General features: G+C 43.1%; 1 protein-coding gene across 1 annotated transcript in view; it reads right to left on the reverse strand.

Moving 5' to 3' along the window:
• The window catches only part of Znf462 (zinc finger protein 462), a 154,132-nt gene that overhangs the window by 66,691 nt on the left and 64,598 nt on the right, over positions 1–22,843 (reverse strand). The window contains exons 4-8 of the mRNA XM_008854655.3: positions 20,295–22,843; positions 19,366–19,518; positions 17,609–17,712; positions 14,530–14,648; positions 10,301–10,492 (exon numbers count right to left, since the gene is read on the reverse strand). The exon at positions 20,295–22,843 is cut by the window's right edge and continues 16 nt beyond it. Coding sequence (XP_008852877.1) covers positions 10,301–10,492; positions 14,530–14,648; positions 17,609–17,712; positions 19,366–19,518; positions 20,295–22,843 — 3,117 coding nt within the window. The remainder of the gene's footprint in view (positions 1–10,300; positions 10,493–14,529; positions 14,649–17,608; positions 17,713–19,365; positions 19,519–20,294) is intronic.

Below are 22,843 nucleotides of genomic sequence, written 5' to 3' on the forward strand. Positions count from 1 at the left end.
TGTATTGCCTACATGTAGATAAGAGCACCTGTGTCGTGCAATGCCCGCGGAGGACAGAAGAGATTGGCAGATCCCCTGGAACTGGAGTTACGGACAGTTGTTAGCTGCCATGTGGGTGCTGGGATTCAAACCCGGGTCTTCTGCAAGAACAGACATTGCTCTTAACTGCTGAGCCATCTCTCCATCACTATTTTTACTGCACTCTTACTCCTGAAGAGCCAAAGATGCACTTTAATGCACCTATATCTCAGAAGTTATTGTGCCATTTCCACAGGAGAGAGAAACCTTACTGTTGGTCTTCCTTGCTCAGTCCATTCCTTAACAAATCCAAGGTTTCTCCTTACAGTGTTGAGTTCCCTCCTACCCAGCACTACTTCTGTCCTCTCCCTCACCACATCCCATCCACTCTAGCTAGACTTGTCTCCTTGCTGTCCCAGTACGCTTCGTTTATGTGTCAGCTCATTTCTGACACCCCCATTTGGGAATGGCCTTCCTTCTGCTCATACAAATATGCTCACTCTTCAAGACCCAGCGCGAATCCCACCTCTTCCCAGAAGCCCTCTGTGACTCAATTCCTTTTCTTCCCATAGGCACGAGCCTTTAAAATATAGAATTTTATTAATTAAAATGTACAATCTCTCATTTCACTATATTTGGGTCATTTAAAAAATTATTTTTAATTTTATGTGTATGAATGTATTGCCTGTGTGTGTGGAAGTGCACTCATGTCATGCAATGCCCATGGAGGTCAGAGGAGGGTATCAGATCCCCCTGGAACTGCAATTACAGTTATTAGCTGCCATGTGAGTGCTGGGAATCGAACCTGGGTCCTCTGCAAGAACAGTCAGTGCTCTTGACTGCTGAGCCATCTCTCCAGCTCCATATTTGGGTCTTTTAACCTAATAACATCTATATATCTATTAAGCTCTAAATATCAATAAAAACTCTGTGAGCTCAAGGCCAGCCTGGTCTATACAGTGAGTTCTAGGCCAGCTGGGGCTCCAGGAAGACCTTGTCTCAAAAAGACAACAACAAAATCAAAACAAACCAAAACAAAACCGCCATCTCTGATTTCCTTTGGAAGATTCCTGAGTCTCCAAATGTGCAAGTAACTGTGTTTTAGCTACCCTGTGTCACTACCTAGATGTGCATTTTGCTGTTAACTTCAAAGAGGCACACGTACATGTTAAGGACACAGCCTTTGGACGCAGTGTAGGAAAGAAACCCAGATCTACCACATACAGGTTCTGTGACTTTGGGGACTTACCATGTTGGTCCTTGGGGCCAACAGTTTCCTTCTAATAGAATCAAACTCATCATTTTTATCTCTAATTCATGAGATTTATCGACACAATAAATTTAAGGCCATTAGCAGGGTTAAATAATTTAAAATGATTACTTCTATCACTTAGGAAGTAAACAAGGAAACATGCAGTGTCTTTGTGTTAGCAGAGTAGATGGCTTGCCATCTGGTCGAAGGGAAAAAAAAAGCTAGCAAAGCTAAAAACTAAAAACTAGGTTGAGGGTTTGGATGGTCTTACATCTTAGTGTGGCTCTCACTACAGTTCTGATGGAGAATTTGCAGTATGTGAAAGTAAAAGATGACATAAGGGCAGTGAAATTCATCAAAGAATCTTGTGTATCCCTGAGGAAACTTCAGAAACCCAGCCCTGGAACAGCTTCTCTAAGAGCAGTGTGCTGGGCTCTGCAGCGTGCTGGGCTCTGCAACATGCTGGGCTCTGCTCTCAGGGCCAAACACCTCCCTGGGTGGAGTCTGCAATGGATTAGAGTCCAGAGCTGAAACAGATCCCTTCCCAGGCTTCAACAGCAAGGGACTGAGCTCAGCAGAGAGCAAGTACATCCTCTACCTGAATGCTCACCTCACATACCACCTTGACCCTCCTTCCTCTCTCTATTTTTGATAAACCACCACGGTGCTGGGATATTCCTATAGGGTGTGATACAAGGTTCTGAATGCCTTATGAAAATGTGCACATCATTGGGACACACTTTCCTGAGTCACACTATAGAAACTTAGATAACTTATTTTAAAGAATAACAGAGGTTAGGGCTGGAGAGATGGTTCAGGAGTTAAGGGCACTGGCTGGTCTTTGCAGGGGACCTGGGTTTGGTATGCAGCACCCACATGGAGGCTAACAACTGTCAGAAACTCCAGTTCCAGGGGATCTGATGCTGTCTTCTGGCCTCCGTGATCACTGCATGACACAGTATACTCATACACATTTAAAAAAAAAAAACAAAACAAAACTGGTTTTTAAAGCTGTTTGGGACATCTTGCTGTCATCTCGGCACTTACGTACTTTTTCACAAAGCAGTCTCTCTCTCTCTCTCAGAGCATACCCTATGTCCCATCAAAGTTATTCCAGAATCTCTACCTCTGAATGTCACAGCTCATTCCTGTTACCCCCGAATTTCAATACTCTTCCTGCAGTGTGTGTAAAATTCTCTCATGCACAGGAGTATTTGAAAGAGGAGAGAACTTATGAGTCATGTAAGTCTCAATACAGCGTGAAGGACTTTTGATCAAATAAAATCAAACTAAAACATCAAGCTTCAGCTCTGGGTACAAAAACTCAAAGTGGGCATTTAAGAGGAGGGAATTTTTTTTTCTTTCAAAATAGAATCAAGATTAGTCATTTTCTGCCCAAAGGAAGCTGGTTTCTTCTCTGTTAGACACATCCACTGAGCTCTGGAGGACAGAAGATACCTCAAACCAGTTCACCAAGGATACAGAAGACAGATGTGGAATTATGTGACAAATTCCAGTGTTGCTAGGAACTAGTTCTGAGTATGTCTGGTAGTAAATGCTTATATTTTTGATGACCAAATGTTTTTGTTGGCAGGGGAAGAGGGAGATGGGAGAGTTGACTAAGTTCCCAGGACGTGGAAAGTCTATACTTAAAATATTTTCTAATCTTTCACACGCAAAAATGTGGCTGACTCAAAAAGATGAAAATTCATTATATAAAATGTAAGAAACTACCAAACAACAACAAAATTTTAAGTCATAAATGCCATGCAGATGGGTTCTCTGATCTTCATGTGCAGGGCAATCATCGTTTTGGAGGGTTCCCATGCACCACTGGTGTCAATGCTAATGGCTTATCCTCTGTAGATTCCAAGGTTTATAACATGGGATCCAGAGTCTTCTGCGCCACTTTGTTCCTCTGGATCCAAAGACCTTGGAGACTTTACAAAAGAAATATCGTTCTTTATAATAAGCATGAAATAAACTCTAGACTGAATTTTATGTAGAAATTGGGATGTCAAAAAAGGAAGGTTAGTAGTGTCTGGTCAGATGAATCTGAGACCAGCAGAACCTATTAAAAATTACAGTCAAGCCATTAAAATTACCTCTTATATCCCATGTGCTCTAAACGATGTAAATCTTTATATTTTACAATTATTCACTCGAGTCTCCATTTCATTACTGTCATTTTTAAAGAAACCACCTCTTTTTTTCTTTCACCCCAAGAGAAATCTGATTGCAATTGGAACCTGCATGGAAGGTCTGATGCCTTAGCAACTAATTGGATCCTCTTAAAGGTTGAATTTTATGTCTGACCTATTTAGAGATCTGAAAAGCTTCTCTTTGAAAAGCAGGCATCCCAGATCTTAATTTTTAAGTGTCAAGTATGGCTGCGGTCAAGGTTAAATGAGTTGATGGTTTAGAGCTAGAGTCACCACCATTCTTAGGTGGTGTTCCTTTTACGCTTACTGCATGTAATTAATACACTAATATTTAAGGTTTTATCAAAGTCTCAGATCTCATATATAAAACAAAGATTATACTTAGGTCAAGTTACATTTTAAGTGACACCTTGGAACATTCCAACTGCTAAACATAAAGCTCCAGAATGACATTTATCAAAAGTTGGATAAAGTCCATGGATACTGCTATGGTTCCCTTACAGTCATCAACAAGGACCAGTGACGTATCACCATCCATAGGCCAAATCTGAACCCTGCCTTTTCTTTGTGAATAAAGTTTTATTGGAACACAGCATGTCCATTTGTTTGTATATCATTTATGGTTTGTTTTCCAGCTGCAGCACAAGAACCCAGCTGTTGTAACAGAGATGACATGACTTACAAAGCTGAAAAAGTTTGTCAAATCTTGACATAATTTGGACAGTTTTGACCAAGATGAGCTTCACAAAATGAGCATCTTCCGATCATTACGTTGTTTTATTTTAACAGCCAGGTGTGACAGTTTTTCAGGGAGATTAGAAAATCCTATAATAAGTTTTGGTGGTCTGTTTCCTTTTAGATAGGATCTCTGAGTTTGGAATAGCTCCCTGCAGAACACTGTATGTTAAGAGACGCAGAAAACAAGCTGTCCCCAGGAGGGGCAGCTGTACGCACAGTTCCAGGAGACAGCTCTTATGCCTGGTAACCATCTGAGCAATGCCCCTACCTCTCCAGCTCCACCACACTTCTGTCTCCTGACTGAAAGGCTTACATGGTTTCAACCTTCAGCTTCCCCCTTTCACAGACAGTCTCATTACATACAGAATGATGACAATATTTAAAACACTACATCAAGGAAGAGCTATTCATCTTGGCAGAAGAGTTGCATCAGAAAGTTTGTGTGAGAGGAGTCCCCAAGGTTTCATCTTCAGATTGTTTGTCTTTTGAATCTACCTCTTAAATGGATAAGAAATAAACTTAGCACTAGATGATGTAGTTATACAAATTTGGGGACTTGGTATAGAGAAATGAATTGAAAATTGGGAAGCTTCCAAGAAAATTGGCAAACAAATCCTAGGTTTATCAAGTACCTATCTAATCCTCCCAAACAGAAAATTAGAGGCAGAACCAATAGTATATTTACAAATGCAAATACGGCACTGAGAAGAGGGTTAAAAGTAATTAGGGTAGGGTTGGAACAGGTAAAAGTCAGCCTTTAAAAGAAAGTAAGTCATAATGAGAATCTGCAGAGTGTGGGTCCTTGGACAGGACTCCTATATTAAACTCCACCCACCCAGGGCTCTGGACCATTGCGGAAGATGGGGTAGAAAAACTTAAGAGCCAGGGAGGAGGTACATGACCATATGGAAATAGAGTCCTACAGGCTCCTGGGATCTTGCTTATATGAACGTACAGCAGTGGTGTCAGCATGCACGAGAACCAAGCAGACTCAAGCAGACAAAAACCCGCACAGAACTGTGGAAAAGGGCGGCAGGCCCCAATCTTTCCTGAAGAATTATTAGCAGCTGATTACTCCTGGGCGAGGAATTGCTGATCTTCTTAAGCGCAGGAAATCTAGTTAGGTTGACTAGACCCCAGTGGATGAACTGGCACTGAGGGACATCTGGGGACACTAACTTTGACTCAATAGGTCTTAACACGAATGACAGAATGTATGAATTCCAGTGTGTGTGTGGGGGGGAGGGGCTATGGGAAAGTGCCAGTGGGGAGGGGTGTATAAAGATGATTAAGATGTTCTGTATGAAATACACAAAACTCAATAGAAAATTTACAAAAAACAGAAAGAAGCCATAAACTTGTAGAAAAAAGCAAGCAGGGAGAAAACCCTTCAGAGTTCCCAGCAAAGCTTATTCAATGGGTTTGAGAGCAAAGCAGGGAGTTAGAAGCTGAAGGAAGTGACTACAGGGATGTCAGGAAACAGGAACGTTTGTGAGTGAAGCCATTCTGCAATGTGGAAAGAATGCCTGCACAGTTAACTTTGAATGAAGGCGGAGGACTTTTATTTTGAGGTGTCAAGTGCCTATGGTTCCTCAGTAAGACATGTCTTGATTAAAAAATAGGGTTTATCAAATATTATTCTATAATCTAGAGCTTAAAAGACAACTGAAAAAGTTTTAACAATAGCAGCAACATCACAGGGTAGCATATGCCTGTAATTTCAGAATTTGAGGGTGAGGCAGCCACTTACTCATAAATGGGAGGATAGCCTGTGCTACATAATGAGTTCAAGGCCAGCTTGTCTTAACGAAAAAAAAAAAAAAAGCCGAACTAACAACAATAACAACCACGAAAAACCTCAAATCACATAGCTCCTACATTTTTCTGTTAACCCCAAAATTTTAAAGTCTAAAACAATATATAATGCTCATTGGGTAAACTTAGCAGAGATCCATACTAGAGAGGGAGGGTATTGCAACGAAGAGTTCTTTTTGTTTTTTTCTGGGTTGCTAACTAGGCCATGGGTCCTACTACTCATTTTTTAAAATTCATTTTATACCTGGTCTTGGTGACTACTTTGTTTTAAATATCTCATTGTAGATAATTCTTAAAACATGCAATTCATATGGCACAAGTGAATAGACAAATTGGTTGGTTGGTTGGTTTTGGCCAAGGGAAATTCAAGAGGAAAAAGGACAAAGTGTGACACTGGCTTGACTTCTTAGAAAGGTTATGGTTGCATTTTCAATTACATATCCATGGTTCATGTCTTGCGTGACTTCTGAGACCTAAAAACCCCTCATGGTTAAATGACACTGCCCTACTTTCTTTGTTATTTTACAGCCATGCTTGTATGTATTTTTTTGTACTGAAAGCGGAGACTTGAAACAGTCGGATAAAAGCCAGTCCTATATTTCATATGGCAGAAGGAACACAGTAAACACTAACAGAGCCGAACACTTCCCTTTGTTGACAATGTTATTGTCTCCCCCAATGCATTGTTTTGAATAGCAACTATGTGTCATTTCCCATCATCCAATATATAAAACTAATACCATACAACTGTTGCTTTTCTTTCCAACAAATGATCATGAAAAGTATTTAGAGGATTCATGTCCTCATGAAACATGTCAAGACTGACAGTTCAGAGCCCAAGAGCCCTGTTGAAGCCCAGAACAGGTGTGTGGCCAGGCAGCTGGGGTCAAGAGTTGCCCTCTACCTCTCATTTCTGCTTTCCCGGCTTCCTTCCCTTCCTCCCAGCACCTCCCTCTGGATTAGAAGCAAAAAGAGCCAAGGCAGAACCTCCCCTCTAGACTGTTTGCCTCTGCCAGAAAGAACTGGCTTGTTCTCAAGACACCAAGCGTTTGACCACTGCAAACAGCACTGAGCATGTCAATTTGTTTTGCTCTCATCCCTCACCAGGGATTTAGAAAGCCAAGGACACACTGGCCATTTCCCTGGGTTTATGGCTCTCCACTCCCCCAGGCCTGCAACACATTTTTGGTTTGTGTGTTCACAGTGTCCTGGCATCTGCAGGGTGGGAAACCTCAACTGAGAGCCAACAGCCCCACAGCTTCTCCCTATTAAAATGTGCAATTGGATTTAACATGTGTGTTTCAAACACCATTCAAAGCATGATTTACAGGCTACTGTCTAGCCCCACAGCTGTTTTTCCATCCTCCAGACCGAGCTGTTTCTAGGAATCCACCACCAGCTCCCTGGCAAATAGTCCTTTTCGAGTAGCCCCCCCGCCCCGCATCATTCCTGGTCACGCAAAACGATGCAAGACCTAGAACAGGGCTTTAAGAAAACACTTATTGAAAGCATAAACTATTCATTATTCTTTCTACATAATTATTCCTTCATGAGAGCAACCTATTCGATGCCTCCTTTCGGTTCACCTCACCTTCTAATCAACTTTTTTGTCATCAAATTAAACTAATCACGGCTGGTCCTTTGATACGGGCTATTTATATACGTTAGAAAACAGCATAGGTCCAAGGAATTTTGTGTGGGCCTCACTTAAATGGTTACCACCCAGAGCTTTCACAGTAAATATGTTCTTTCTCAAGATAGAAAAATAAAAAGCGCTTCTGAGTATAGAAAATTCTCTTTCTGTGGTTGAGCAAAGGGCGGCCATCTGTGTGATGCAGAGAATTACTCAATATCACCCTGTGATGTATTTGAAACACTTCTCTCCACAGTCTACCTTCTAAGACTCTGAAACTGCCCCCCCAAAAAAAAGGTTGGGCTTCAGGATTGGGGTTAGAGTCAACAGATGAGTGCTAATAATGGCTTCTAATCATTTCATTTTCTGGTGTTGGAGAGCCAGAATAATATTTTATTGATTTTACTTTTTTTTTTTTTTTTTTTTGGTCCCTAGGCAAGCTCTTAGCAAGTATGGGCTCAGGAGTTGATGGAACGAAATTCTGCTTAGCCTAGGCAGAAAAGTATGATTCATGCAGTGGGTGGTCTATAGGATTTCCTTATCCTTTGACTGAGATTCACTTTGCAAGGGAGAGGAACAAAGGAAAAAGATGTATACTCTTGGGAGAAATGTTCCAGGAAAAGCATTTTCTGGGAAAAGCATTTGGATGGATCAGTTTCACCCAAATGGCTCTACACTATAACTTCTATTTCAAATGAAAACAATTCATTAAAATCCATGACAGGTGTGGTGGTGTAGACCTTTAACCCCAGCACTCGGGAGGCAGAGGCAGATGGATCTCTGTTGAGTTCAAGGCCAGCCTGGTCTACAGAGTGAGTCCCAGTCCAGCTGGGGCTACGGGAAACCTGGTCTCAAAAAGATTTTTTTTTTAAATTCATGTTAATAAGGACTTTACAATTTAAATCAAACTGGATTTTGCCCTTGGGTTGTAATATACACTTTTGCCCCAATGAAGAAAAATCCACTGAGGAGGATATTTTCTCTCTTAAGTACTCTCTCTCTCTCACCACACTCTTTAAGACTCTTTTATTAAAGACACAAACAGCACCAACTTCCTTCTGCAGTTTCCACTACTACAAAACAGTTTAGGAGCTTGTGTGCATGTAATCCCTCATATCACAGCCATCATAATAAACCTCCTTAAATTAATTAGAAGCTCTTAAGATAGGGATGCCAATATGGAGCTATGCTGTCCAACACTCAGACTTTTTTATCTTTGGTTGTAGGACTTACTTTTTCATTTCCTCCTACTCACAGACTTCATGAATAAAGATCACTTATTTACTGTTTTGATAACATGAGGATTAGTCCATGCTGACAAGTTGGACAATCAGAATGTCAGGTCATCTTGAAGAGTCTTTCAGTTTAAGCCTTTACATTAAAAATAATTCCAAATTCACACTTGCCACAAATGATTCCAAAGGCCAGAATTGCAACCAAAAGATGAAAATCACAGAAATAAAATGGCTGTCCACTAAATACTCCCCATGAGTCAGACACTACATTGGGCATTTTACATGATCCTAATATATATATTTCTCATTAATCTCTCAAGACAACCAGCTGAGGCAACTATATAACATTAGCCAACATTATATGCAGGTATAAGCTAAGACTGCCCAGGAAAATGTGACTGACATTAGAAGATTTAAATCCAGGCCTTTAGTCCACTTTCTTTCCTGTCCAAGCTCTTCCCAAGAACGGAACAGTAGCTCTTGGAAGGCAGATCTTCCCTGAGTGGGGAGAATTCAAGACCATGGCAGTTACTGACTCAGACACGTTGCAGAAGGGACCAAGCCTCAGAGGTGAGGGGAAGAGAGCCACTCCAGGCTTTCCTATACCTCCTTCCACTTCCCCACTGTGTCTGATCTTGGGGTCAGTCTAGATGCACTGATTGGTCACTACAGGTCTGTTTCTTGGTCTGATCAAAACAAGAAGCTCTCCTTTTGCTCACAATGCCACGCTTACCCCTGAGTTCTTACCCCTTCCAACTCTAGCCTCTGGAGTGCCCCAACCCTTTCATGTCCCTTCCTTCAGTGACTTCAAGACAAACACTCTTCTTCTCTTTGACATGCTTTGACATTGCCAGTGAGCACATCTCTCTATGCCTCCTGCATGTCTTCCAAAGCCATGAAACTGAACAGTTCTGAACCCATTTCCCATTTAATTTTTCCTCAACATTCTTCAGCTCTAAGAAAATACTGTCACTCTTACTTATCAGATGACTATTCCAACATCTGTGCCCCACTCATTCACTCTCTCTTCTCCTCCTCTGAACTTTGTTTAGTTAACTTATGCAATAGACACCACAAATTTCACAGAACATTTTCTTACCAGACAGGATATACATAAAAACAACAGAAAAGAAATACATCTTGTATTCTATTCTTGATTCAATAGAATCCACCACGGACGAATGCAATACTAGCACATCCAATTTAGCATGCTCCTACCACAGGACACACTCAACTGGTACCCATGGATGTTTTTACCAGGCCGCCATGCAGATGCTGAATTCATACCCCTTCCAACTCTGGTATCTAGAGTGTCTCAACTTTTCATGTCCCGTCCTTCATTGAAGCATCATATTTTCAAATAAAAAATTTCTTCTTGACAAAGATTAGTGAATCTTGGCTCACCCCAAGCCTACAGGTTGATTCTGGCTTAGAAGCCCATTCTTACCATTGGAGTCTTCCACTTCTTCCGCCTGGGTGGTCTTTTGGGAAGAGTGGTGGGCATGCGAGGAGAGGAGACTGACAATTCGTGGCCGGGGGAGGGTCAGGGCTTTTCCGTGGACCTTGAGGGAGTGTTCCTTCAACTGGCTGATTGTCATGGTGGAAAATGAGCACCAAGAACATTTGTAGGCATGTTCACCTAGAAGATGATGGCGAGGTATGGAGGAAAGGTAGGAATCGGGAGAAAGCAGGGTAGAAAGCAAAACCACATAGTTAATTCACTCTCTAGAGATGTGATTCTTAAGATTTTTGGCCTGGGAACCCTCAAAGATCAAACCACCTTCCCATTCCAATAACCACAGGGTCATGGAGGATGAAGCACCCACAAGGCCCACGATCAAGACACCTGGTCCGTTGATCTCATATTCAACCTACAGCAGTGGGGCTTTGTGATGATTCTAGTCACTGACCTGATCCCATCATCTCCTTCAGAAAAGTTTCCCCAAGTCTCTTCCTCCTTCTCCAATACTAAAAATGATCATGTCAGGTTTCATTCAACCACAGAAAGTATTATGTCTAATTCTTGATCTCAGTAGCTTTTCCAAACAGACTATCCTCTCATGGGAGTGCTATTATACAATTCTCAATCTTTACTGACAAACTACATACTTCTTCATCCGACACAGTCTTATCCATTCCTTTCTCCATATATATTTTGGCTCACCATAAAACCTCATTTCCTATCTAATGGAAAGTGCAGCTGTGGAAACTTTATTGAATAAAGGGCTATGTGTGTAAGTATGGGTGGGGAGGGGAGTGTGTATGTTTTCAATATTCAATAAATTGTACACTTAAACTGAAATACAGTATAGATTATCATGACCACATTAAGACAAGAGTGTGACTTACCTTTTCTTATGACATCAACTTTTAAGTTAATTACATTTTAAAAATGAAGGGTATAAAGTGGGCATGTCTGTTATAGGACAGATATACACTAGTCTGATTAATTCAGAAATCAATTTTGCTTTCAGTAACAACAAAGCAATTTGGCCCCCGATCTAATAAAACTACTCCTGAGAGTCTCTATTAAGAAAAGAGCCTGGAAGTCAAGTGTGGCGGCTCATGCTTATAAAAGCAGCACTCTGCAGACTACAGGCAGAAGCTTGTTTGAGGCCAGCCTGGGAGGTGATAGCAAGGGCCTGTCTCAAAAATCCAAATGAGTGAGGAAGGGAGGGAGGGAGGGAGGGAAGAATGGAGGGAGGGAAATACCCTTTAATACACAGAAAACTTTATTTGGAAATTTATATTACATATGGGCCAGAGAGATGGCTCAGCTGTTAAAGGCATTTGCTGCCCCCTGATGATCCCTGGAACCCACATGGTGGAAGGAGAGAACTGATTCCCTCAAGTTGTCCTCTGACTTCCACGCCCATGCCATGCGAGAGGCACACACGCGTGCGTGCGTGCACACACACACACACACACACACACAGAGAAAAAAAATTAAAAAGAAATGAAAAAGAAATTTCTATTATTCATGCTGAAAAGATATCAAACAACGCAGGTTTCCAAACACAAGAAAACAATTAGGTAAATGCAGGCATATCCTCTTGAACTATCATTAAAATAAATTCTTAAAACATTTGTAATAACAGAGAAAATTAAGAATGAATCAAAACATAACACACTTTAGATGATATTATAATCACAACTGTTGAAAATAATTATAGAGAAAGTAGTTGAAAGAAGATATCAAATGTTAACCATGGCCTTTATATAATAACATTGTGGATGACTGAGCATATTTCTTTTATTTTCATATTTCCTTTAATAAACATGTAGCTAAAAAATAATTTTTTAAGATGGCATCTTGCTGTGTTGGCCAGGCTAGACTCGAATTCCTGGACTCAAGTGATCCTCCTGCCTCAGTTTCCTGAGTACGGGAACTACAGGTATGCCCCACAACTCTTGTTTTCTTAAAATTTATTTTAAAGGTGAAACTTAAAAATCAGAGAAGAAAGAGAGGTACAAATAGAATCTTCTTTAGTGACACAAGTTTTGTAGGCGGGTAAAATCTAATGGGCACAGCTAGTGGTCCACAGATCAAAAGTGAGAGAAACAGGAAGCAGTCAAGACGAACACAACACACCCTTTAGTCAGTTGAGACCGTTAATTTCCTACCTGGGGCAAACGTGACATGAGCTCACCACCAGTTTTCTGCAGTCAAACCTCTTCTCTCCACTGATAACACCATAGATTATATTTCTAAGAAGGTCTTGAAGAGAGCTACAGAAAACTTTGAATTCCACAGCATTACACAATACGAGGAAAAGAAGAACCGAGGAGTTCCAATCAACTGTCCTTTCAACCACGTGTAGGCGCTCAAGGATGATGCTGGGCAGTGAACAGTGGTATTTACTAACATGTCATAGATAATATGATGCATGATACTGTGCTCATGCTAATTTCTTTGGTAAGGCAAGTTGGGTTTGCATGAACTTTGCTAGATGGCTGTGAATCTCTTACAGTCTCAGAAAGAATTCAAGTCCAAATTATGTGTTTGGTCCATTCTACTGCTTAGCCTTTAAAATACAATAAAATAGAAAGCTGGGAATGGTAGCATATACTTGTAATCTCAGGACTCAGGAGGCTGAGGCAGGAGGATTGCTGCAAGTTTGAGGCCAGCCTGAGCTAGATAGTGAGTTCAAGGCCAGTGTAAACTAAATAGCAAGACCCTGTCTGGTGATACAAATATAAATGAATAAAATAATAGGTAAATAAATAAAATATAATAAAACAATCAACAGAGAACAAACAAGTTGAAAGACTTTTAGTACTGCTTTCTCAAGTCAAGTTTCTCTTGATGTCTCAGAGCCATATCCCAGTGACCAAACTCCCAGGGTACACTGATAGCAAAAGTACATTGCTTTTATTCTTTTTCTGAATACGTTCTTTTGGCCAGTTATTGAGCATAAGGAGGCCAGCTGGCTTGGCCAACACTAAGAACACACACTCAGCTTGGTGCCCTGGAGTTGGTGCAGCATCTGGCATGTTCAAATACGTTCCACATGGGCCCAAACAGTCACCCAGCTCCCCACTGGTAAAAGTGCTTTTGACAAGACCAAAGTCAATGAGAAAAGCTCACCAGGATGCTGTCCCAGCTGAATAATTTACAGAGTGCACAAGTTAGAAAAAAATGAGCTGAACTCTGAAGTCACTTACTCTGGGAACTTTGGAAGTTTCTTGGAGAAATACTAACCAATAGAAACAAGCCTGTGTAGCTAATCTCCTTGTCCCATTTCTCATCCCCGATAGGGTTCAGGGCAGTTGGCAGGCTTGTTTCATTATAATGAGACAGTTCAACAGGCCCAACATTTTTGAAATAGAAGAAAAGACAGGGTCCTGTTTGCATAGGTTATGAGCAGGTGGCAAAAGGGAAAGATGTGGGCTCTGGGCAGTTTTTATAACACTGTTCAAACTGTTGTAAAGTGTTCTACAAGGCACAGGAGGAGTTACATAGCACCTACCCTTTTGGAGGGCTCTGAGGACCGAAAAGGATGATGGCTGTCACGTGTGTAGTGCAGAGTCGAGGGTATTTATGAAGAGAGCACAGTGCAGCGATAGATACCAGCATGGCTTCTAGACACCTGTGACTCAAGTGAGAGGATGTGGCCTATGGGAAGGCATCTCTTTAGAAACCTCGCTTCTCCAGTTTCTGTGTTTGATGGTACTCTAGCTCAGTTGTGATTTAGTGGATGTAAGAATTCTCTGTAATTACATTATCAAGATAAAGTCGGGGGCTGGAGAGATGGCTCAGCAGTTAAGAGCACTGGCTGCTCTTACCAGGACCCACATGGCAGCTAACAACCATCTGTAAGTCCAGCTTCAGGGGAATCCAATGCCTCTTCTGACCTCTGTGGGTATTGTGTGGCATGGGTGCACTTACATACATGCAGGCAACACACTTATACACATAAAATAAAAATAACAAATCAAATATTTAAAAAATAAAAATAAAGAAACCATCGATCAGACATGGCATTGGTGATCATTTTGATTTTAGATGACTTAAAATTCTTTTTTCAGTTTTCTTTAAAATTGAACCTGTAACCATCTCAAGAATAACATCCTCATGAGTGGAGAAAGACATATTTTAAACTTCACTTTATCAAGACCACAGATGGCAAACTCAGAGAGTACTGAAGAACTTACGCATCGTGAACACCGACTCACCGGCATGAGCTTTGAGGATGTGTGTCTTCAGTCTGCTGTTGTAGGAGGACTTGAAGGAGCAGAGTTTGCATCGGAATGGTTTGTGGTGTCCATGATGGGTCTGCATATGGCGGTCCAAGCTTGAGGCAGAAGAAAAGGAAAGTGGCACGATTAAAAACTGCTTGTATTTCCCCACTGTTCAGTTCCAAACGTCCTCCTTTTAAGCTGTTCAGAGTCCTCTTGGTTTATGTTCTAATGAAGCATTCACCATATGAATGAAGAAATAAAAGGGCCAGAGTTAGAGCTACTCTAGGTGCAGAATCTGAAGAGATTAAAGAATTAGTTTAGAAGCCCGGTGTGCTTGTACATAATCCTAGTACTTGGAAGGGGTGGAGGACATGGGGGAGATCAGGAGTTCAAGGCCAGTTTTGGCTTCGTAGCTAAGTTGGAGGATAACTAAATGAAACTGTCTCAAAAAAATTTTTTTTGGATTTAGAGATAGGGTCATAGCGTATCTTCAATTTCTCTTTTGAGAGCACTGATCAATTGAAGAGGGCAATCCAAAAATAAAAGGTTTCCTGCCCAGCTAGGAAGATCACCTATGTTGACAGAAAGAGAGAGAGAGAGAGAGTGAGAGAGAGAAATTTGGGAAATTTAGCTTTTAAGAAAGATTTTCTGGCCAGGCGTGGTGGTGCACGCCTTTAATCTCAGCACTCGGGAGGCAGAAGCAGGCAGATTTCTGTGAGTTCAAGGCCAGCCTGGTCTACATAGTGAGTTCCAGGACAGCTGGGGCTACAGGGAGACCCTGTCTCAAAAAGACCAAAAAAAAAAAAGGTTTTCCTTTATTAAACTATAATTCTACTTTCATTAGAAACAGGAGAAAAAGGAGAATTAATTGTTATCAGGATCCACATTAATACAGAAGCCCAGTGCAAGTGTGTTTCAAGGCATCATGTGTGCAAGGGGACAGCCTTCCCTTCTGATAAACACAACCATGTTTGCTGTACATCACTTTTCTAGAAGCAGTTTATGAGGACATTTTTTATGAGGACATTTCTTAATTAGAATGAACCTCCAGTACTTCACAATAATTATTATTCTGAAAAAAAATAAATCTAACCAACAAGGTGTGGGAAGTTCTCGTTTGTACAGTGCCTGGGAGATCTGCATTCTATCCTGAACAACTCCTGTGGGACTGCTCCTGCTTACCATTTAAACGGGTAATGTTCTCCTGAGCACAGTAGCAATACTTCCAATGGCCTCTAGACATCCCCCTGAGGATGTCCTTTAAGCTATCCTAACTCAGCCTGCGCTACAATAAACCCATCACATTTGCCTACAAAACCAGTTCTCATTTCCCCATTTCCATGACTGGCACTGCCATTCTCCTAGCAAATCGGACTCAAAACTGGGTGCCATTTTACTACGTTTCTCAGTCCATAAAATAAACCAATTTTTCTAAGTCATATAGATCCATTACTACAACCAATAAGCTATGATTATGTCTTCTAAACTGACTTCCCCATTGAGCTATGCTGTCAGACAACCTGAGCTAGAAGCCCAGCTATTAGTTAGAAACCTTGTGGACTCAGGTGAGATACTTAATCTCCCTAGGTCTCGCTCTCCTCATCTATAGGACAGAGATCAGAATGGAGTCATAGCTCATGGGGCTGCTTTGTAAATATAAAGTAATATTTGAAGACACTTAAAGTATCTGGCTTATCAGGAGATGCAATAAATGTTAGCAATTATGATTATGTTACTCATTCCAGACTTTTCCTTTTGCAAATACTGTAATTATAATGCACTAATTCCTGGCATTTAAAGTCCAAATAGGACCTCTACTCAGGTAGTTAGCCGTCACCTTCCTCTATTCCATTAGACATAAGTTAAAGATGATTCAAATGGAATCACCATGTCGGCTCCAATGAGGCTCACATCTTCCCACCTCAGTCCCGTTTTTAATCCTCACCCTATCTCCTTTCCAAACTACACAGGTTCCATCTTCCTGCTTCAAGACTTGACTCAACTGTTCCATATTCCGTAAAACGTTCCTAACTCTTCCAACGTGGAGAGGATACTGCCTATTGTTGAATCGAATTTCAGAGCATTTTATTGAAATCTTTGAGAAAAGAAATGCACCTTCTTTTGTCTAACCATCTGTTTATTTGCTTTATAACCCAACCCTAGGCCCTAAATTCTCTTACATCACATGGTACCCTGTTCATCTTTATATTTGCCTAAGGCACAGTACTGGGCACAGGTTATATTCCTTTATTCAAAATTACTTATTGAGGGTCCATGTTTGTCAGACAGTGTGACAGTATTTAATGAACTGAATGCCAATATATGGATGTTAGATTAGATATTAGTTTCCATATAAGAATAAATAGTGTACAACCTGCCCTACCTTCTGTGGAAACATATCTCCTGCTTTTCTGTGGCTTTAGTTGGACTTTCTCTGAAGCAAACAGCCCTCACTTATTTTCACTTATCATAGAAATAAACAGCAGGTCAGTCACCTTCCTCTAGGACTGGCAGAATACTGAATTTTATCTTTTTTATGTAACAAAAGGCTTCTTCTTCTCAGAATCCTCCCCCCCTTTCCATCACACCACAAAACCATATACACCCACCTCTTTATCTTTTAATGATTCTTGGGTCACATGAGTTAACAGAACCAATCACTAATCTGACCTCTTTAGCAACTCAGTTTTCTAAATGGAACTTTACTTAGTCAAATGATGGCTAAGTTTTGGCTAAGTGTTTGACAGATGTATCAGCATCTGCTCCTGGAAACTGCATCTTCTCTTGGGCCAATCAGACCAATTCCTCCAAGTCTCATCTTTGAAATACCTGCATTTGCCAAATCTAATGGTATCTCATCTCTCCTGCTCTTAGCCCCATTTTACAGATGACAAGACCGAGGGTCAAGTAACAGCAGCAGGAAGGAACCATGAGTCGAACTTTCATATGCACCCAAACATATCCTGTAGTAGTTTAGATGCCTTCTATTACACCTTCTCCCTCTTACCACTAAGGACCAACTACTATGACACCTTTTCCCTGGAACCACTAAGGACCATCCAGTAGCACTTACTTGTGCCTGAAAGCAGAAACAAAGGAGCAGTACTGGCAGCTGTACTTGTCCTCGCGGGTGAACATGGCCAGGGCCAGGTGGCTCCTCTCGTGAGAACGCAGCCCCTGCATGGACATCAGGACTCGGTCACATTGACTGCAATGGTATCCCCCCGGCCGGGTTTCATCCTCCAACATTCCATCAAGCAAGCAGTGTCCACCATCCACCCGGCCCACCAGGTTGCCACTGTCGTCTTTGGCTTCCAATCCATCCAGGAACAAGTGGGAAGGGTCTTCAGCCTCCTGCTAAGAGAACCACACACACACACATGCCCCACCAACAAAATAAATATCCATTGCTACTCCCAGCTGTCCTCTCTTCCCTTGCTTTGCCCAAGCTCATCAGCATTTCCTGGCAATAATTTGAACCCTGCCTCTCTGGCTCCCCCTAGAGGCAGGGCAAGCCTAAGTGCCACTCATTCTACAGTGGAGTTGATTTTAGGACAACATACCAGACAGAAGATAGGGCACTTTAGCCTGGGACATGTGAGACAAGGTTTTCCAGTCTGAAGTCTACCTATCTAGACTGAAAGTTGGGTTAGGATTATGGTTTAGAGATAAGGAAAGAGCGAGGGGTGGGGTGGGGGCATAGCCTGGCCATCTAGGAACCTGGGGCCATCATTATGAAATGAAGCTATGCAGAGCTGCTTGCTCCCTTACAAGTGGTAATGTCACCTGTAAGTGAAAGTTACCATAGAATTAACTCCAAAAATTAAGGAGCATTCTGATCTTCAGCCACCATCTTTTGAGGTAGCTCCTTGGATTTCTCATTTTGCTCTTCTGCCACTCCAGGAATCAAGCCTGAGGCACACTACAGTCCAGTGCAGAAATTATCTTCTTTGTCCCTGGGTTGCAACTTTTCAGCCCAAAGACAAGGGTTCAATGTTCTTAAAGAAGAACTTTCATGTTTGCCATAAACAGAACCCAAAGGTCAAGAAGGGTAAATAACAAAAATATACTCCTGTATAATATACTCCAGATGGTAAAGGCAGAAACTTGAATCAGTTTCTGTGTTCAAAAGTGGTAAGTGCTTAACAATATTCTAGAAGGCAGGGATGGAGACTTGGCTATTGAAACAGTGGCTGCAATTTGGATTATGATAGTCAAATCAGGTAGCCTAATAAAGGTCAGGGGAAAGAGGAAGGCACTGGTAGCATCATATGGAGATGGGGGCGGGGGGGGGATGGAACAGACATGCCAGGTCAAGGGGCTCTTGGGATCAATTGTCACTTAAAATGACAATTTAGTCATTTAAAGTGACTTTTAGTATTACATTTAGTTAATTCCCCTTGTACACCTTGAAGTACCTAGAATAAGAAGCAAAAGATTCCCCCGGACTATCACACGCTCACTCAGTCAAATGACAGTAAGAGTTGGGCAGTAGGAAGCTGGATGATGGGAACGGGGTCCACTCACTTCCTCTCATGAGCTGGGACAGCTCAGAAGGATGAAGATCTACTGACACTCAATGCACAATATGACTCAATATATATGGGAATATGGGACCACCTGTGTCCAACAAATTGTCCCCCAGATTCAGAAACCAGATCAAAACCTAACCGATCCCTGAACAGAAAGACGAGGAAGGTCCAACCTGCAAAGAAATCAAAACAAGCCAAAGCAACGGAAGCATTACTCAAAAACGGCCGCATTCTGAGCCGCTTCAGGCAGTGGGTTAATAAGACACACAGACAGGGCATCGGGCCTTCCCCTTCTCACCTTCACAGCCGGGACGTTGCCATACTGGACATGTTTCCGGAGGTGGTTGCAGATGGCGCGGAGCGTCGGGTGCACTTCCACACAGAATTTACACTTGTAGCCCACCACTTTCCTCTCCTTGATCTTTGGCACCTCTTCTAAGTGACCAAAAGGCTGGTAAAATACAGTGGTAGCCATCAGTACTCCATGTCCTCCCTCAACGGCAGGCATTTATTCTTAACAATTTACTGGCTATTTTATTTTGAAGAGGATTAGCAGGTTAAAAATGAAGGGAGACAGAGGCGAGTATTTTTGTATACCAACTTTGTCAGTCATGGCACACAGCCTACTAGACGCAGTCTCTGGAACCCAATTAGGTTCTGGCTGATGAGGAGAGAAGATTTCTGTGTAGACGCTCACGGTCACTGCTACTAAGGCATCTGGTTTTCAAGCCAGCTTCAACTACGCAGGTGAAACGTTGCACAGCTATGCCTTTAATGAACATCTTGATTAAAAATAAAGGAAATAAAACCCTCCTCCTTGAGATGATAGGTTCCTGAAGCAAACACTGGAGACCAAGGCATAGCTGAAAGGCGCTAAGGATACCAAGAGACAGCCCACAAATGCCTTAGGAAAAGCGAGCGTTGTTGTTTAACTAGGCTTCCGATTAGGATACTTGGCAGGAAGACATACATAGAAACCACCCCAAACCGCCCCTGGGGGGGTCATGGGAGGAGTCAGAGGGAGAGAGGGAGGGGGCCAGGACCGTGGAGGGGGTGAGCACAGAGTGGGGAATAATCAAGCTCGAAATGTTTAATTGACTTATTGAGCTCTCTGGCAAGCTAAGTCACTAGGAAGCCTGCAGCAGTTTGGCTGGCAGCGAAGAAGTGCATGTGGGCACCAGTGATGAGAGGTCTCCTGGGGGAAGGGAAATCAAAACATATCCTTACCCTCTCTTGTTTGAAATCTGCAAAAGCACCATCTGCATATTTCTGCTTGCTCAAAAGCTGTTTCCTCCTCTCCTGACGTTTGGCACGCTTCTGGAATTCCTCATTGTGAATGTTCAAGTGTGAGGTCAGCTCGGCTGTGCTTTGCAATTTGCTGTCACAGTGCTTACATTGGAAGGTGGAATTCTGGAAGCGGGGGCCGCTGCCTAGAATGACGAAGTCCCTCTTTAGGTCCCGGCTGTGGTGGTCTGTGTAATGCATGCACAGCAGCTCCGGGGTACTGAAGGACAGCTTGAAGCATTTGATGCAGCGAAACGGGAGCCACTCGATGTCCTGAGCTTCGCCCTCCACCTCGGTTCTCTCAAAGCTGCTTCTCTCCTCTTCTTCTATCAATGGAGGTCTCTCATGCTCATCTGCATAGACGGCCGTGAAGTAGCCCCCCAACTTGCTGGCATGCTGCTTCTTTGGGAAAACCCCCGGGTGGCGCTTCATATAATGAGACACGATGCCTTTTTTGCTGAATGACTGGAAAGAACACAAGGAGCACTTTTTCTTCTCCACAGCCCGTCGGAGTTCTTCACTCAGCTGAGGGGAGTCATCTTTGGGTGGGGACGGGATGATCACCTTGTTGGGCTTGTCGCTGATGGTCCTGGAGGCTGCGAGGCAGTGGGTGTAATACGCATCAATGTCGTGGCGCTTTTGGTAGTGGGCTGCCAGGCCCTTGCGGATAGGGTTGGTGTAGGCACACAGGGCACACTTGAAGAGGTTGTTCTTGCCCTCGGGCTGGGCGCGAACATTGTTGTGCTTGATCCGGTAGTGCCTGGCAATGCCCTTCCTCGTGGAGCAGAAGTACTTGCAGAGCTGGCACCGGAACACAGTGTGGGAGACCAGGTGTGAGGTAGAGAAGTGAGAAGTGGACATGGGCTCCTCTCCTACCTCCTCCTCAGCCACAGAGACCTGGGAGGGGCTCACTTCACTGGTTATCTCTGGCTCAAGGGAGACTGGCAGCTTTGGGGGCGATGGAGAAAAGACATCAAACTCAGGCTGGTTGTGGTACTTCTCGTAGTGGATTTTGAGTTTCTCCAAAGTGCCATGTGTATACGGGCATAGTTTGCATCGGTAGGCACCGTACCCTTGTTTGAAAATCCTGCTTGTTTCCTCTACGTCATTCTGGGATATGTCAGCAGACTGCTCCACATCATGCACAAAGTCCTCAGCAGTCACCTTGATGGCCGGGTGTCGTTTCTGGTAGTGTGTCAGGACGCCGTGGATACGGGTGTTGATGTATGGACAATGTCTGCATTTGTAGACGGCACCTGGGTTGATGTCAATGTCCTGGGCAAAGTCAGCAGCCTTCACTTTCATGCCAGGGTGTTTCTTCCCGTAATGGGTAAGGAGGCCATGCAAGTTGTTGTACTCAGACTGGCACACTGTGCACTGGTACGGGGTGGAGGATATGGCAGGGTTAACTGAAGCCAGATGCATGCTTTTCTCTGGGGAAAGCCTTGCATCTTCTGGGCATTCAGCTTCCTGCTCAGGGAGTGGGGTGGGCATACTGTTTTCACAATTCACAGGACCTAGCAACTCTTCGGGTGCAAGGATGGGCTTATCCACACCATCCTTCTCCTTGATGATATCCAGCAACACAGATTCATCACCATTCATGGCCCAGGGGTGGAATGCTTGGTAGTGATTGGTGATGTCCCAGATGGAGACAGCTTCAAAAACACAGTCCCTGCATCTGTATGTTTTGGCTTCAGCTGGCATGGTGAGAGAGGGAGAGGATGGGTCTGGCCCAGCCCAGAGTTTGGTAGCCATGTAAGTGTAATCAACATAATGCTCAGGGTGCCTCCTTTGGTAATGCAAGAGCAAACCACTGGGCTCCATGTGGGAATAGATGCACCACTCGCAGTGGTAGCCAGCTTCTATCAAACCATCTAGAAATGCCCATCGCATAATGGACGTGACCGTGGCCTTTAGGGCAGGGTGGTCTTTCTTGATATGCTTCCTCAGTGCATAAAAATACGGGGAGGTATACGAACACTGCCTACATTTGAGCGCCCGCAGCTTCGTTTTGTCGCGCTCCATACCAGAGGCGGGGAGAAGCATACAACTGGCAGGCTTCTGGTTTCGGTCGCAGAGGCTTCGGATGGTGGCCGTGTGCTGCCGGATCACGTCTGCGTTGGCCTTGAAGTCTCGGTGCTTCTTCTGATAGTGAATGAGGACACCTTTGACCGTTCGGTTCCCATAATCACAGTGCTGGCAAAAGAACATCTCTGTCTCCACGGGAGGACACTCTCTCTCTGAGCTGCTCCGATTCAGCTGTTGTATGGGGACAGGAGGTCGAGGGGAGCCTTGGGGCCCTTCGGGCCCTCTCATCATTGAGGCTGTGGGAGGAGCCTGTCTGATATATTTGGCAGTGACCTTTATTTCTGGGTGTCTTTTCTGGTAGTGAACAAGCACTCCCACAACTGACCGATTGCTGTAGGAGCAGTGTTTGCAGTAGTAAAGCTCAATACTGAGGTCTGGTGGCGGGGGCTGTGGGGGGGGTG

This window comes from Nannospalax galili, unplaced genomic scaffold (assembly GCF_000622305.1).
Source record: "Nannospalax galili isolate Female #2095 unplaced genomic scaffold, S.galili_v1.0 scaffold666, whole genome shotgun sequence".
Classification (NCBI taxonomy): Eukaryota; Metazoa; Chordata; class Mammalia; order Rodentia; family Spalacidae; genus Nannospalax; species Nannospalax galili.